The 17,994-nt window shown below is 41.0% G+C and overlaps 1 protein-coding gene across 1 annotated transcript; it reads left to right on the top strand.

Moving 5' to 3' along the window:
* The first annotated feature begins 4,734 nt into the window (after positions 1-4,734).
* On the top strand, positions 4,735-16,512 carry memo1 (mediator of cell motility 1). The gene is made up of 9 exons (XM_080741054.1): positions 4,735-5,274; positions 7,469-7,550; positions 8,659-8,727; positions 8,940-9,052; positions 9,815-9,926; positions 10,840-10,982; positions 12,033-12,109; positions 12,282-12,386; positions 13,125-16,512. Exons 1-9 carry the CDS (start codon positions 5,214-5,216, stop codon positions 13,254-13,256), a joined length of 894 nt encoding a protein of 297 aa, XP_080597180.1. The 5' UTR covers positions 4,735-5,213; the 3' UTR covers positions 13,257-16,512.
* The last annotated feature ends 1,482 nt before the right edge of the window (positions 16,513-17,994 follow it).

The raw sequence follows: 17,994 nt of genomic DNA, 5'->3' as shown, positions 1-17,994 counted from the left end.
GCATTTTGCTAAGAGATACGTTATATATAGTTTAATTGATATTAATTGTCTCCACCAGCCGAAGGCTGAGGGAGAGTATGTTTTCCCCTCCGTCCGTGTGTCCGTCCGTCCGTGCGTCCGTCCGTCCGTCCGTGCGTGCGTCCGTGCGTCCTCGCAGTTTGTGAGCGCCAAATCTCAGTCGCCGTTGGCCCGGTCGCTGCCAAAGTGAGCACACACATTCCCTGGATGCCAATCTAGAACCTCTGCCCTAAATTTTTCAAATGGGCCTTTTCTAGCGCCAACTAGTGGCCGATGTTTGCTAAACACATTTCTGTGCACTACTCTTACAGATTTTGTCCAAAAATCCTACAAATCGGTAGGCAATATCTCGACAGTCATGTGATCGACACGGATCTGTCCGATTTTGCATATTCCATCCTGATTGGCTAAGATTGGCTTCCAAAGTTTGTGGGATTGAGCCGTTTTGAACAAAATGCCTCAAATCACAAACGCAAAGTGCAATTATCATGAAATCGCGCACACACGTTCCCACTAGGCCGAGGAAGAAATGCCACTTATTTTTTTTTTATCAGCCTCATGGTGGCGCTATAACAGCCCGATTTGTGGTTTTACCTATAACTCCACCGATCAGTTTCAAACTTTGTAAGCGCACTCCCTAGAGGCTAAGGATAAACCTTTGCCCTGCATTTTTCACATCAGCCTTTTATAGCGCCACCTTTGGGCCGACTTATGTAAAACACATTTTTGGATATTACTCCTTGAGATTTTATCCAAAAATCATGCAAATCGGTACACAGTATCTCTATAGTCATGTGATCAAGTCCGATCCGTCTGATATTTCACATTCCATCCTGATTGGCTAATATTAGCTTCCAAAGTTTGCAGGATTGCTCCGTTTTTGAACAAAATGCCTCAAATCATCAACGCAGCTTGCGATTACCGTGACATTTGCCACACATATTCCCACTAGGTCAAGGAACAAATGCTACCTTTTTAACAGTGTCCTGTTATAGCGCCACCAGCAGGTAGACTTTAGCAAAACACATTTTTGGAACACAATGCTTGAAATCATGCATGCAGCGTCTGATTGCCATGAAAGATCTAAGGTGAAGAACATATGCCACCCTTTTTACATTGGCCTATTATACAGTAGCACCACCAGGACGCACGGCCTGGTGGAGACCTGTGCTCGGAAGAGCACTGCTTCTAGTTTATTTTTGAATTCATTTTCACCATTGTCCTGAATGGGAAAATGAAACGTTTTGACTTTTCCCAAATATGGAGATGACTGACATCATAGATGTCTGATGTCATAGATCACATGAGTCGGACACAGTATGTCCATATATGGGCATTCCAAGTTATGGGCTTAATATTGACAGCATGGATCTCCATATATGGGCATAAAAGGGACAAGGACGGAATGGTTAGCACCGCTCAAATAGGGACAAGGTCTGACAGATACAGAGATATCCATATATGGGCATGAAAGGGACAAATGGTATGACTGAATTCAATTCCCAGTGGATTCCTCAGGACAACCATGCACTCTTGCAATTTCCCAGAGTTGCTTCTTTCTAGTTTTTACAGTATGCCCATCTAGAAGAATGTTAGTGCACGTATGGTATATTGTCTGTGTATTTCTGTCCCAAAAGAGTTTGTGTCCTTGTGTCTGTCTGTCTGTCCACAGCCACCCGTTTCAGATGTATCAGCCCAAATGCCCAATCTGAAGCCACTGGGATTTTTCACATTTTGTACATTTGTTTTGTGTATGAATATTCTACACAGATCCATCGTCCCACGTGGCTCCATATTTGTAAAGGCCTGAATCAATATCATGGCAGAGTCATGTATTTTGTTGTTTACCAATCACCACACTCACATAGCGGGTTTGAATGGTATTTCCAAACTAAGTTTTATGAAATGATTAACCTTTGAACCTCCTGGCCTAGGCAGTATCATAGGCAGAAGACTTTAGTCTCACTTTATATGTAAGTGGACGGCAAAATCTCTGTCTGCTTCCAAAAGCCAATGCATTGTTGTTGCCATATCTTTGCTCCCTTACACCGAAGCATGATCAACTGCAATGATATTGAGCTTGAGTCTATTATTTGTCATACAAGTATATAAGGCTCATGAGTCATCTTGATTTGTTACGGTAAACATGTAGAGACTATATGCAGACAGTTGAACAAGATACTAAGCAGAGATGATGTGAATAAAAAGTGATGGCTGGTAAAATCTTCAACATAGGTGCATCTTCCTTCCTCGTAACTTAAATTGCCTCATTATTAAGGCTATCCAGAATCTTGAAGGCACACTTCAGTAGCTCAGGAAATCCGCTGACTTGACTACAATACGGATGTACAGTAGGGCTGCACATTTAATCTACAATACAGTATCATCATGCAACTGAAAATTCAACTTTTTTGGTCATCTGTTACAGCTTGCCCTGTCTGTTGCAGCTTACCATTAAACAAGGATACAGTCTAGAGGTTCTCAAGCTGTGCATTGCCTAAATGAACATGGATTTACTGAGACAGGCCATCCCCTTTTTAGATCAGGTGCAGTTATAGTATCCGGTGTGCCTCCGTTCTGTCCAGCACCTTGACTGTAATACAGGTCTTTCACTGTGTTTCCATAGACTGTCCATACAAGGGGAATTGCAATAAGACTAAAAACCAACCAACTTAACAGGATTTTGAATATAGACACTCTCATATCATTGGCACGCCAGTCGTCCATAAATCCAGAAAGGAACGACGTAAAACCAGCAACACAGGACAAAATGTGAAAGTTCCATGGATCCTTCATTGCTTACAGCTTTTCTGGTTATTATTTGTATCTAGAGCGTACAGATTGGTCATAGCATGTCTTATTTTTAGATCACTGGGTATTTTAGATTAACAAAGCTGGCCCACTTTGGAAGTTTGGAATCCTTGTCTGTTCTCCGTTGAACAGTTTTAGACGGTGCTGGCTCTTCGACGTTTGGAAGTTTTGGTCTCTCCCTCTTGGCTTCCTTGTTGACTTTAGTTATGTCTCTGATATACTCACACCTGGTCTGTGCATTAAATAGTTATAAAGACTATTACTTAGCCTGATTGGCCGGTCGCCTGGCTTATATGATGTCAGAGACAGTGATGTCAATGATAGCCTACTGACGTCACTCTTTACGTAATCCCTTACGTAAGCCTAGCCTACGGTACATTGATCTAGAACACACAAAGTCTCTGTTTTGCAAGTCCAGGCACTAACTAGCCAGTCTTGGCTTTGGAGGCCGGAGTGAAGTCCCAAGTCAACAATTAAGTCCTACACTTTTTCGTTCACATTTTTCTCAATTTGTATTTATTTTTAAACAGTTTCTTCTACAGTAGTCCAACGGAACGTAGTGCTGAATCAGCTCAAGGAGGAATGTATAAGTACCGTATCAGCACTGCTGATACGGTACTAATAACTTCCTCCTTGTGGACAGGCGTAGGTCAACCTCTATTTTACATCTCAATGTAATTTCAATGTAATCTAGCTCCCCCTATCTCGCTACGCTACGTTCTGTGGATCTGTTTTGTCACTTCGCTTATCAGTCTGGCCATGATTCAGTTTACTTGTATTTCCGAATTGTATTTGAGCGGTGCTAAGTTCTACTAACCGCTCCTATGTCTGGCTTTGTGTGTCTGTATGAGTGTCCGTATGAGCAAGGCACTCCATGTATGGAGATAACTAACGTGACGGACAGAACAGCCCATACAAGGATATCTGCACGTTTGTCGTGTTTGATACCATTCTCACTTAGCACAGGTGCGATTTTATGACTGTGTCTGTCTGTCTTGTATATTGTTTATTGCGAGCACAACCGACGGAGCACGAGACGTAGACCAGATCTTTCCAGTGGGGAATATGTTTGCAGGGAGACCGCAATGTGAAAAAAGACAACTTCTGTGAAAATTCAGACCCACCTCCTGGAACTGTCTCTGCCTCATATCTCTCCCAGGCTTTTCTCTTCGCAGATGAGTAAGCTTGGCAACGCGAGGCTAGTCTGTATGTATGTCCCACCCCATCCCACATTGGCCAAGCTTTGCAGGACGCTTAAACTCATAATAGCACCGCTCACTTCACACCGGGTGTGATTGTTTTAAATACATTTTGAAACTGTTGTGTGAGAGAGTATAAACTGGCTGTAACATGACATCAGATTGTAGCCTTGGACGTGTTATTAATTCCTGTGTTAAATTAAATATAGCACCTGCATATAACCAATTCAACCAAAAGAGTGACATAAAAAAGTGGACTGCAATTCTTGTAGCTTTTGTGTCAAATGAACCTTATTTATTTATTTTATGATCAATACATTTTATTATAATTATTGTTATTACAACAATAAAACTACATAATTTCTCATTCTGACGTCATTCTCAGACCATAGGTTTTCTGCCTATTTCGGATACGCCCATTGCCATTACCTGCTTGGCCAATCGCAATCGCCATCCGTAATCTCGCGTTAGTTTGAAGCCCGATTTACACTTCAGTCGTAGTCGTACAGACGGTGTCTCGCGTCGAAAACCGCTGATCTGCAACTCATGCAAAGTTCACTACGCCTCACGTGGGCGACCCATTGCGAGCTTGCAGATCGGCGGCGCGTGGCACCGTCGTGCAACGGAGCATACAGTCAAGCACAGAGACCGTGTAAAGAAATCCTTTGGACTTATGACAGTTCTTCGCTTGGTTCTATCTTCTATGTTGGAGCTGATATCCCTCCTTCTTCTGTGTGTGCACTGTTAGTAGACCAACAACTTCATGATCTGCTGCTAAACACGGCTCGATGTCGACACGGTCCAGAGATTTTATTGTTTTGATCGCATCTTTTTCTCGAGCTGCCTGTTAATAACAGCGAGTGTGTTGTTCAGTACAAAACTATAGCAGCTAACTTTGTTATTCCCCCTGCCGGCTAACAACAACACACCGACGGGACGGGGCTGAGCAGCAGCAGAGACAGACAGACAGCCTGGTAGTAGCAGCTGCTAGCAAGCCTCAGCAGCCGAAAGCCTTTGTCTCTTCTGTTCCATCTGATCAAGCAGCAGCGTGTCAACAGCAGCACACAGGCGTTCTTTTGTGATTTTTATGTTTTTTATTTTATTTTTTGTTTTTTATTCTCCCCCCTCCCCACACCTGACAAGATTTTTAAAAAGTGAACCAAGATAGGCGGCTTGGGAACCAAGATGTCCAACCGAGTGGTGTGCAGAGAAGCAAGTCACGCCGGCAGCTGGTACTCTGCCTCGGGTAACTGTCAACCAGAGAAACACCCCGGCCATGCAGCACTGGCGTTCATAATATGCAGCACTGATGATGTCTGGTTGTTGTTGTTGTCAGTGATGTTTCCCTGTGTAGGAGGTTTCAATAATATCTACCAATGTTTTATTGATAAATAGGAGCAGTTTGATTCACGATCTGACAAGCTAGCCTAGGACAGTGATCCAGCTAATGCTAACGAGCAGCTAGCTGATGATAATCGTCTCGATGCAATGGAGAGAGAATCTCATTCGATGCATGAATTGTTTTGAGCTTATTCAGCATCCATTCTCCCAGTGGTGATCGATTGGAGGAGCTGTTTTCAAAACAAACGCATATCTTGCAATTTGCTTTATTGTTTGGGGTTTACTTGGCAATTAAAGCTGTTTGATTTGGTGTCAGCATGAACTTGTAAATAGCAAACTTGGCTAACCTTGCAGAAACTTAGTGGCCTGCTAGCTGTCTAGAATTGGGAAACATTTCTAAAGACAGTCCTGTCGTCATCGGAAAACCTGTCGAATGATTGATACGCTTGTTTTGCTGTGGTGTTGGTCACTGACTCCACCGACTCAGAAGCGCAGAGTGTTTTTCTGCTTTGGAACAAAGGACTGGGGTAGGGCAGGGCAGCAAATTGAAGGTTCATATTGCACCGACGACCCCCTCCCCCATTTTACCAGCTTGCTGCTAGTTTTCCCTTCTATTAAGCCCAGCAAGCTTGCCTGTTTATCCTCTCTAAGCCAGTCCTAATATAATGTCAATGATAACCCCTCATGGTACTTTGGACATACATGTTGGTTGAGTCAATCATTAGTTATGGTACTTTAATTACATGTAGAATATCTGTATAGCCACTAGCCTGTATAGCCCCTGCCATTATTAAAACAAAACTAAAATCAGTGTCATCATCATCGTGATATCTGGACATGCCATAATCCAGTCTGACTATTAAAAGATATACCAATAAAGACTTAAGTAAAGACCCTAGACAGATAAACAGATTGATTCATTGTTATCATTCTGACATCCAGAGTTGCCAAGTCAAACTCCCTTTGTATTTGTGTTAGACAATCTTGTTTTAAAAACACATTTTTGGACACTGCTCCTACAGATTTTGCCCTAAAATCACGAAAATCACTACACAGATGTCCTCAACATGGATCAGGAAGATTTTGGAAAAACACATTTTTGCCCTATTTGTGGAGATAAGTGACCTACGGTCGCTTATCTCCCGATTAGGGAGTCTTACTGGTATTTGTGTTAGACAATCTTAGATAGTTTGTCACATATGCCTATTTTCCTGGCTCCAGGAGCTTGGTGAGGGAAATGATAATATTTATACTATTTATAGCCTACATTCATACTTGTGTTATTATATCCTATAGATATAACCAATTATTATGGTAGTCAAGTCGCTTGTGTAATTTCGTTCACATTTTTGGGGGATTATGGACACTATATATTTTTGGAAACTTCAGAGTATATCAAATTAGAAAATCCATGATTCCATTTGAGAAATCCCTAGGGGAATTTTTGACAGCTGCTGAAAGTTGGGGCCCATCCACTTACTATATACTATTCTATAAAGGAAAGAAATACCCACAAAAAATCTGATGTTAGTAGCATGTGAGGGGTCAAACTAGGGTTTTTTAATTATTCTGAATCCATTGCAAGCATTTGTTTTGCATGAAAAACATTCCTTGGGTTAAAAAAAAAGGCCCCCACGAGACTGTGAAAAGTGATGACTCATCACTAAACCATAGTTTTGTTGGGGGCGTTTTTATCCGAATTAATGTTTTTTTTTTTTGTGCAAATCAAATGCTTGCAATGGATTCAGAATCATGAAAAAAACCCTATTTAGACCCCTCACATGCTACTTAAAGCAGATTTTGGGGGGTATTTCTTCCTTATAGTATGGTGTATTGTAAGTGGATGGGCCCCAAATTGTGAACGAACCTTCATGTTTGGACATTTTGAACTAGACTATGGCTACCTATTAAGAAAATATGCAATTCTTGAAGTTTTTTTGTGTCAAATTAACCTTATTTATATGGGACAAAATGAATGTTCATTTATTAGTGGTGTTAAAAAGTGTCTGTTTCGGTACTGCTTATATTGTTTGGTTTGTGTGCAGAATGGGGAATAAATCAGAAATCTGACTTATCCTTTTCCTTCAACTGTTTGCCAGGATCCCAGCTGAATCTACAATTGGAAGGTTGGCTGTCCCAAGCACAATCCTCTATCAGACCTGCTAGAGCCATCATTGCACCGTAAGCAACCATAGCATACATTCTGAAAGGGGAGAACGACATCTCCACGTGTCACGTACTAGTGATTGATGCACTCATAGATAGAAACAGACGATCTACAAGCACACAACGCCTTGCACCGCGAGGCGTTGTTGTGCTTGTAGATCTGCTGTTTTCACTACTTTTGTGCGACAGCCTTGTATGATGAAGCAGGGCTTTGCTTTGCGAAAAAATGTACACATTTGAAACTTGGAGATACAAGGTTTCTGCCCGACAGTGACGATATATAAATAAACTCAAATAATCGAAAAAGTAATCTGTAGAATAATTGCAAAAAAATATAATAGATAGTTGCAGGTCTACCCTGATCTAATCGATTATATGGAATAATCTAACACACACACACACACACACACACACACACACACACACACACACACACACACACACACACACACACACACACACACACACACATATATATATATATATATATATATATATATATATATATATATATATGTCACGGTTTGTTAGAGAAACAGGACAGTCGAGAAACGGAGCACTCGTGGTGCCGCACGGGGCGGAGCAAGCGGTCGCCACAACACCGTCCTCCAGGCGGAGCCGCTCGATTGTCCACGACATTGCAAGCGGCGCGAAGGCCAGCGGACCTTGGTCCTGCTCTTCGCCCCCGAGCGCCGCAGGCGCGAGTGGCCGCGAAGAGCGGGCCAGGGCCGCGCGAGTTACGAAGCCGTGGTGAATGCAATCGTTATATTACGGCCTGGGCAAGCCCACGATAAACGCCCTGTCCAAGTGACTACAATGGAGCTAATGGCTAAGCTAGGCTAGGCTAGGCTAGGCTAGGCTAGTAAATAAAGAAAGAGAGTCGCAAACGAGTGACGTCAGCGCCTTCACTATTGAATGGCTGCGTCGCCATCTGGTGGTGATTAGTGTGTGGTGAACGACAAAACAAGCGCTCTTACTCTTACCGTCCTGAGTTACCCAAACATACTGTAACATATATATACTAAATTAATCAAAAAAGTTATCGGTAGAATAATAAGCAAAACATATATAATGTATAGTTGCAGCTCTACCCTGATCTAATTGGACATGTTCTTGTGTTCAGGCATGCTGGATATACATACTGTGGCGCTTGTGCAGCACATGCCTATAAGCAAGTTGACCCATCAGTCACGTGAGTTATTTACAGTTTATCTTTACATTCAACATCTTTGTGGGGAAATAATCAGAATATTTGTTATCTTAAAAATGGGCCCGCTCTATGCTGGGGGTATAGTCTTATGTTTGTAGGATTGAAACGTTAGATCTTAGAGATGATGGTATACAGTGTGTACAGTGTACTTTTGGGAGAAAGTGTGAATGAGCGTGAGCCTTGTTGTCCTGCAGTCGTAGGGTGTTCATTCTGGGACCCTCACACCACGTGCCCCTCTCCCGCTGTGCCCTCTCCCCTGCAGAGGTCTATAGAACACCCCTCTACGACCTGAGGATTGACCAGAAGGGTATTCATGGTTTTTCTTCTTAAAATTTGCGGTGTTCTCTCTTAAGCTTGTTATATGTTGTGGTTGCGCATTGTTGTGCACCGAAAATAGACGACCTACAAGCTCACAACGCATCACAACTGTGATGCGTTGTGTGCTTGTAGATCTGTTAGTTTTGGTTGCGTGGCACCGGCGCACAACTAAATATAAATCAGCCGTCTCACTTACTTGGACTGTAGTTCATGTCTTTGTATTTCCTGCTTTGATCAGAAGCCTCATTGTTGAAGATTAATTTAAGAACAGGGAAATGTGAGGAAAAGGCAAATGGAAACATGACTTGACTCTAGCTTTTTTTCCCTCAGTTTATGATGATAATTAATAGATTTGTTTTGCATTAGGATTAATTAGAAATGTTTCTGGTCATTTTAATTAATTGGATTATAAGGGGGAAGCACTGGTGAGTAGAAATGGAGGCAAAATTCTGTTTGTTGAGTGTGGTTTCTCATCTAGAGAGGATTGGATGCATTAGATATGCTTGCTTTGTTATACAGACCTCAAGCAGCATTGGGAGATTAAATAATTTTAAACAACCTCTAGAGCCAGACATCTAACTGACTGTTAGAATAAAGACCTTGTGTGTGAAGTTCAGGGCTGCAAAGCAATTCTGTACATACTTGCCTTTTAAAGGAGGTCATGCTTTAAAATATTAAATCACGTAATAAGGAAGGGCCATGATTATGTGTTGAGTGTAGACACATTAAATCAAATGTTATTTTCTTGCAGTTTACGCTGACCTATGGAAAACTGGGATGTTTGAGCGGATGAGCCTGCAGACGGATGAAGATGAGCACAGTATTGAAATGCACTTGCCTTACACTGCTAAAGCCATGGAGAGGTAAGATGTGAATGATTGGCATACTGTATACCAGGGTTCCCCAATAGGAGGCCCGCAGGGGGGGGGTATGCGATATGAAACGTAAGCTTACCTTAAGAAATGAGACAGGCTCAAGCTGATGCTAGTAAGTAGTTGACGACCGCTCGTTAATGCATCAAAGGAAGGCAATTACGATATGTCTCTGCACTGTCAACTGGCTGCTTTTATACAGATGCATACTTTTCAAGCAGACTGGTTAATTGGTTCTTAACTTATTTTGTTTAGTCTTTAATTAAGGAGTGCATTTCTCCTTGTGTGACACTCAACACAGGATTTAAGAATCCCAGGGCTAAATTATTAGTTCCACAATCAATAATAAATATAATAATGGTGGTATAAGAGCAGCAACAACAATATATATCTGAACTGTCGCTGGAGTAGTTAGTTACTTTAGTATTTTTTGGCCCTCTTCTTTAGTTAAGCCAAAATCACATTGGTGCAGTCAGCGACACATGGCAAGGGTTGAATGCATAATTGATGATACAGCCTTCTGTCTGGTTGGCAAAAGTTAAATGCAATTTTCTTGTTGTAGAAAAGCTCTAATCAGGTCATGTAAAGACAACTGAGACGGCAACCCATTTGTGATATTGAATGAACAAGAAACGTCAGTATACTGTTAGCCAGGTAGATTGGGACTAATAGGTGGGCTAATTACACCAGCGTCTCTCTTTATAATCCAAATCTTTTGACAATGTGTGGAGGTTTCCCAATAGATTTTCACTGGATGGATGAGGTCTGAATTCTGATGTTTATTGTCTTCCTTAGTTCTTTATAACCTGATGACTGTCTAGATAAAAATTTACAGTGAAGTGCTGTTATACAACCCAGGTTGTATCGTACATTAATTCAATATTACGTTAATTTCCATTTACAGCCATAAAGATGAATTTAGCATTGTTCCCGTGCTAGTGGGAGCCCTGAGCGAGTCCAAGGAACAGGAGTATGGGAAGCTGCTCAGCAAGTACCTGGCAGACCCTTCCAACCTCTTCATCATCTCATCAGACTTCTGCCATTGGGGTAGTTATTGAAAACAGTTGAAGCAATTACTCCATTGTTTTTCAACCTGTGTCTTTAACGGTAGAGTTCATTTTCAATACACTGTGTGTATGTTGACACTCTGTAGTCACACAAACATTAAAGACCACAGCCATTGTCTCCACTGCCACTATGGTTAAATAGCATCACAGTGTATTCTACATTAAAGACCACAGTTATTAGCCATGTTTCCATAAACTTATTCGAATTAGGGAAGCAAATGATCAGAAATGTGCATTAAGACAAAGCGAATTTAGCCTGTTTGCATTAAACTGATGAAATGCGATTCTTGGGAGATCCTGCCTGGGTCCGTCTGACCGACGTGCTGTAAAGTGTAAATACTTCCCGCGGGCTTGCACACAGTGCACAGAGCTGGGATGGGGCTGATTTTTTTCAGACCGAGAGACGTGAGCACTGCTGTGACTGTGACTTGCTGTACACTCATCCCGACCCAGAGCCGGTCGCGACGCACCGCCGCTGAGAAAGTGCGCCTGGCGGGGGCACAGAGCAAGCGACCCCAGGAGCCGAGGCGGCCGGCCCGCCGCCGGGTTGAGTCCTCCGGGCAGACTGCATCCTGCAGCGTCGCAGATGCGAGCTGCTGTGAGCTTGTAGACCGGCCACTTTTGGCACGCGCTCTGTGTGTAACAACCGGTTTGTTTTGTGGGCTAACGCTATACAATGGACGTTAATTAAGCAGCGGGGGAAAGTGTTATAGGAGGACGATATGGACCAGAACATCATAATTTATTTGCATTTGTTGTATGACCCGTTTCCATTCGCAAATGCGCATTTAGTTTATTCGATAAAGCCTCAAAATCCACCTCCTCCAAGCGGATACATGTTTTTGCGCAAAATGAAAGTTTATTCGCATTTTGAAGTGTTTCCATAAAAAGATGTTGCGAATAAGCCTTAAATGTTGTAGAATTGCTTGAAAAGGGAGACTAACATTTCTTGTCTTGGATATACTGTGACGTTAAAATGTGGTTTTGAAATCACTATCATCCTCTGGGTCTCATTTTCTTTTCTTTGAAGGTCAGCGGTTCCGCTACACATACTACGATGAATCCCAAGGGGAGATCTACCGATCTATCGAGCACCTTGATAAAATGGTAAAAAGTCTGTTGCCACATCTGTTAATCTGACATAAAATGATATTTAAAATGCTTGATGGCAACTTGCGTTTGTAAACAAACAATGTGTATGACTATGTTCATGTTAAAGAGAAACCAGTCAGAGATGCAATGCTTCATCGTCATTCATTGTTTCCTTCTGCTTGTGCAGGGGATGGGCATTATAGAACAACTGGATCCCATGTCCTTTACAAACTACTTGAAGAAATACCACAATACCATCTGTGGACGTCACCCCATTGGAGTGCTGCTACATGTGAGTTATTCTGTGCCCACAGAAGTAAAAAACAATTATACATATTAAGTCGAGGGGGGATGGGGAACAACCATCCAGTGTATTGATTTGACAGCAACAGCAAGGCTGCCGTGTGAATATGGTCAGTATAAAAGCGTTGATGGCGGTTTTGTGTGGGAAGACAAGCACTTGTAGATGACAAGAATATAAAATAATTGGAAAGCCTATAAAGTGGAATGGAGTCGAGCAAGCCTCCATAATGAATCTGTGAGTGTAATGTGTACAAGCATGCATGTGTGTTGTAAACGGGGGTTAAAGTTCTCAGACCTGGTGACTGATTTCAGTCTTGAGGATTCCATAGGGGGGCGGGGGCAATTTCTGAGATCAGCGCAGATTCACAAAAAAAAGGAAGAAAATAGGGGGAGGTGTAGCGATGGCCGCGGCGTGAATGAAAAAGTCTCCAAAGTGATCTCCAAACTAAAAAGCAGTTTATAATTTCAATATTTTCAAGAGGCCAGACAAGCAATAGAATACAACAGAACTTCAGGAGATACGTCTATAAAATGAAGCATGGATTGGCACACACACATTCAGTGAAGGCAGTTCAGAACTTCAGGGAAACACCCCAAATATTGGTGTGCGCTGCGCACGCCATTTTTCAAAAATCACATATTGGGACATGGTCTGAAAATCTTGGGATTCTTTTGGCTTTAACCCCTGTGTAAATGTATGACCAAAATGTCTATATCATCTCTGCAGGCTGTGGATGAGCTGAGGAAGAACGGGTTAGAAATGAACTTCTCGTTCCTGAACTATGCCCAGTCGAGTGAGTGCAGGAACTGGCAGGACAGCTCTGTGAGTTACGCTGCGGGGGCACTCATCGTTCATTGAGGTCAGCTTTCCCAGGAGCCACTGCAGCACCTCCTCCAGCCCCCACCCCTTACTATCTTATCGCCATAACCTGACCCAGAAACCCCCTGCCCCCCTTTACTACACCCCACAATCTGCAGGAAGGACCTAGACACTTAACGCCAACACAGTCTCCTTTTCTCCCTCAACGCTCCTGCCTTTCTCCACCCTCCTCTGTTTGAAGTGTGATTCAGAGCTTTCTGTTGAAATGTTTTGCTTGAAGTGCAGATTGAGATTGAGCAGGAGCAAAATGGTCGGAGAAGAGGTAGGAGTGCTTATCATTTTGACTCGGAGCAAACGTGGAGGGGAAAGTCTTACTTGAGGGGGATTTTTGCAAGGACTGTAGGTGTCCTCTCTTAAGGCCCATTCCCACTGGGCCAGATAACAGATATCTGGAGATATTTCTCCAGATATTTTTCCATTCAAAGTGGATGGTAGATACAGATAAAAAAAATATATACCACAGATATTTGCCACAGATACTTTTATCTGTGGCAAAACATTTTTTTATCTGTATCTACCATCCACTTTGCAAGGAGAAATATCTGGAGAAATATCTCCAGATATCTGTTATCTGGCCCAGTGGGAATGGGCCTTTAGTCATTTTTTTTTTGTTTTCCTCAAAAAGTTGTAATGTAATCTTTACATTTGCACTCTTTGCGACCTGTGCTCATGTAATTTGCCTCAGATAGGAAGATAAGATGATATAAGGAGAATATAAGAACTTTCCCCATGGGGATTAATAAAGTTAATCTTCATCTTCATAAGGAATGATAATAAAACTGCAGATTTAAATGGAAATTAAATCAGAATATCTAAATGTTGCCAGATGAAAATGAAATGAGTGTTTTGACTGTCTGCTTCAAGTTATATGCTACTAAAATTTAAAAATAGTCTCATAGGTAGCTTCGACCACCGTTCAACATATGCCTACAATTGTAGATTCTAACAAAGGGCTGCACCCAACAAAGTTCACTAACCCCCTGCTGTAAAATACCAAAAAAAGTTATTATAATTATCATCATAAGTCTGTTTTAAATATACTTTATTCCTATTTTGTTCCCTTTATTTCTCTCTATTTTGTAGTTTTATTAGAGATACGAGTATTTACGAATTACGAGCAATGTGGTGGTACATTTTAACAAAAGCAGACAGTGTTGTCCTTCATGTTCTAAAGTCATCAATAGAGTTTGCCCTATGGTTGGGGTTGGAGCAACACTGCACACACATTGAGTTGAAATTCTAGTAGCACTGAATAGATGTTTATGGTCAGACTGCAGTAGTGAGTGCTACAGAAAGGCAATCCTTTCTGAACGTTCAGGAAGTTTAAACCGATGTAGACACGTTTAGCCTCTACCCATACATACTGCCACTTTGATTCTGCTTGATTCTCCACACAGGAAACCCGTTCTTAGGTCCTCCAGACCAGTCTTGAGCATTGCGTTCAGAGGTAACTCTCAAATCGGAACAAAATAAGATCAGATTCTAGTCTAAATCTACAGTAGATCTTTTCCCCGCATTTGGCTGAAGTGCAAATGTAGACGTTACATTCAAGTTTTGTAATTTTCAGCCATATTGGTTAAACGGACCTCAACCTTAGCTGCCAAAGGTACTTGGAAAATACTATTTACCTAAAATAGACACTTAAGTGATTCATGTAATTTGTATTTTTCAATGATTTACATGTTCCACACCCATAAAATCTAAAGTAATCTTTATCTTTTCAAGTTTTCCTTTGCACTCATTGTAATTCACTGTCTATAAAAACTGGCTATGAATTCCTCTGAATTACTGAGGTAATAGCAGAACATGAGTCAACTAGGATCGATCATACTCCTGCTGAAAAGCTTAAGACTAATTAATACTAATTACCTTTTTGAAGTCTATGGGACAATTCACAGAAGATAAAAAGAGTTTTCTGACTTTTCTCTGAGGAGCGAGAAACTTTATAGTCAATTACAGAGATTTGACCATACCTTGGGTGTTGTAGGTCTGAATCCTGACATGTAGAAACTAGAAATATTACGAATATATAGACTAAGTCTATGAAATGTCATGGCAATTGCTTATTACAAACATTGTTTCAGAACATTTATGTCATAGTATTTTTATGTTGTCTGTTTAATGCTGCTGTGTAAAATACCTCAAATGTTAGCTATATCTGTGGGGGGAAATTAATCAGACTCAAAGTGGCAGTACAAATGTAGCCGTTTTTGGACGCGATTAATTGGAGGCATGCAAAGCACAACGTATGCCCTCCTACATTTGACCTTAAATTATGACTTGTTAATGACAGATGCATTAGCTGCTGAAGTCGAGCATTATTTGTTCAGGTGAAGCCGTTGTCATTTCTAAACCCTAACCTTACTGCTGGGTTTCAGCACAGTACCGTGAGTGGCAACCCATTTACCCATCTGTTTTCAGCAAAGTGGGCACAAGAACAAACCGAGGAAGCCCCTGGTTCACTTGATCTTCAGAGTACATTTAAGTGAGGCTAGTAAAGCATGACACACTGTGCTATTGTGCCTTGGATTGCTGTTGCACATGGATTTTTATTTAGTTTTGAGATTTATTTTAGAATGTATATCTCAGTTAATGTCACCCCTCACAAACATGTAATCGCCTCCACATTGTGCCCAACAATGTCTCTTCATCTACCGCTGTAGGAGTGCGTGGCCTGTCCCCATCCGTTGGTCTAAAATGGCACCAACTGTTATCTCTTTATTCCAGCTGGGAGTGGTGTTCTGGCATCATCCACCTCATTCTTGTAGAGAGACAAAAGGCTGAACCTCAACACTGTTCATTTTTCTCTTCATGGTCCTTTTTGTTGTTTTACTATTTCAGATTGTTTAGGTTGTTTTTTGTTTTTGTATTTTTCTTGCGTAGAGAATAGGAATTCATTCATCACAAACCTATAAAATATATACTACTTAAATACTCCCACAAAGGAGTTTTTTTATCTCAGGTTCCACTGACAAGAGCATCCCAAAATGCTCTCCGGATAAAGACCTCGGATTCATGTTACAAAAACAGTAAAAATCTACTGAAAAGCATGTCTTCTCTGGTGTCTTATTCCTTTGTTAACACATTATAGTCCTGGGGAAACTTTATTTATTACTAGGGTAACTTTTCCGCTGCCATTGGAAATTGACAGACTGACTTCTGTCCGGGATAGGGAATCAATAGGGAATCAATGGAAGTGGGAATCAATAAGGAATCAATGGGAGTGGGAATCAATTGGTCGAGCTTCACATGACAGTTAGCTTACTGTGAATATAGTCACGTCAGCAACCACATTTGTAATTTCCAATTTCATCTTTACTAGTTATTTCTATTTGTAATCTTAGAGCAAGTGAATGACTTGCAATTATGGTTGATTCTTGTCCCTTGATTGTCATACCATCTTAAATTGGTTTTCTCTGTTCATTATTTTTAATTGGGAAACCGCCTTGTTTAATTTTAATCCAGTGCATATGGTAAAAGGTTTGAGATTAAAGTATTCATCATTTAAGCCAATTGATACTAATGACAGCAAGAATACCAGCATATAACTGTAACTAATAGTATTGTGACTTTTGCCAGCAGAGGGAGCTGGATGAGTTGTTTGTCTTTGTTTACCATTATAGAAATAAAAACGCTGTTTATATTATATTCAGTTGTGAATGTGATCCAGTTCAACAAGTGATATAAAGTACCAGTTCTAGTTATGGGTCAGTAAAAAGATCCATAAAGTTGATAAACCCTAGCGTTCCTATTATGAGCATGATGTACAATTTCACAGCATAACACAATGAATGCGAGTTTGTATATATGCTATGTTCATTATTTGACATACAACAAAGAATAGACTAGGGGTTTAGTGGTTAACCTTTGTGGCTCTACTGGAAAAGATGTATTATAATGGAATGGATTATATAAACATTTTATTTAAAAAAGAAATCACTGGACACTATTGTGTTTTCTCCGCTGATCCGGAGATTTCAAACACCACCCACAGGTTAAATGTTGGGGAATACCCCAGCATTTAAACTGTAGGTGGTTCACACCAGATATTTGTGGGAATTGTTAAAGGGGTGTATAGTAAACATTTGTGTAAGTGTTTGTGCAGTTATCTCTCCAGCTAACAAGTTTTAATTTTATCAGCTAGTTTTTGTTTCACCACTTAAATTTGCACTTGTTCATCCTGTATCTTGTATGAGTTTAACCCTAACCCTCCAGAGGTGGGGACTTGGACTCGAGTCACAAATGGACTTGCACTTGAATGTCTGGACTCAGTACTTGACTTTGACTTAAACCCCAATGACTAGTGACTTTACTTGAGACTTTATAATGGGCAGCCTGTATTCAGGGTAGCCATGACCATCATGAGGTAATGTAGTGTTTTCACAAAAGTCTTTAGGGAAGATCCTGGACCATTTATTTTTGACCATGGCTGTTAGGGTTTGCTGTTCCACAGGTTATTGAACCTACACTAATATGGCATTTGCAAATGATATCTTGTTTTGCATAAAACTCCTGTGATAGAATCTATGACACATTGTCATTTTATCAGAAAGAAAACTGCTGCAGACAGAGAAAAGTTAATAATGGCATTGCTCTCAGGTTTGATGAAAAAGACCGGTAAGTTTATGTTTTTGTAGAACAATAACGCAGTATAGTATAGTATAGTAGCCTGCCCTATAGTATAGTATAGTATAGTATAATATAGTATAGTGTAATA

Source organism: Nannobrachium achirus, assembly GCF_963921795.1.
Source record: "Nannobrachium achirus genome assembly, chromosome: 13".
Taxonomy (NCBI): domain Eukaryota; kingdom Metazoa; phylum Chordata; class Actinopteri; order Myctophiformes; family Myctophidae; genus Nannobrachium; species Nannobrachium achirus.
This window is presented reverse-complemented; position numbering and strand designations above follow the sequence as displayed.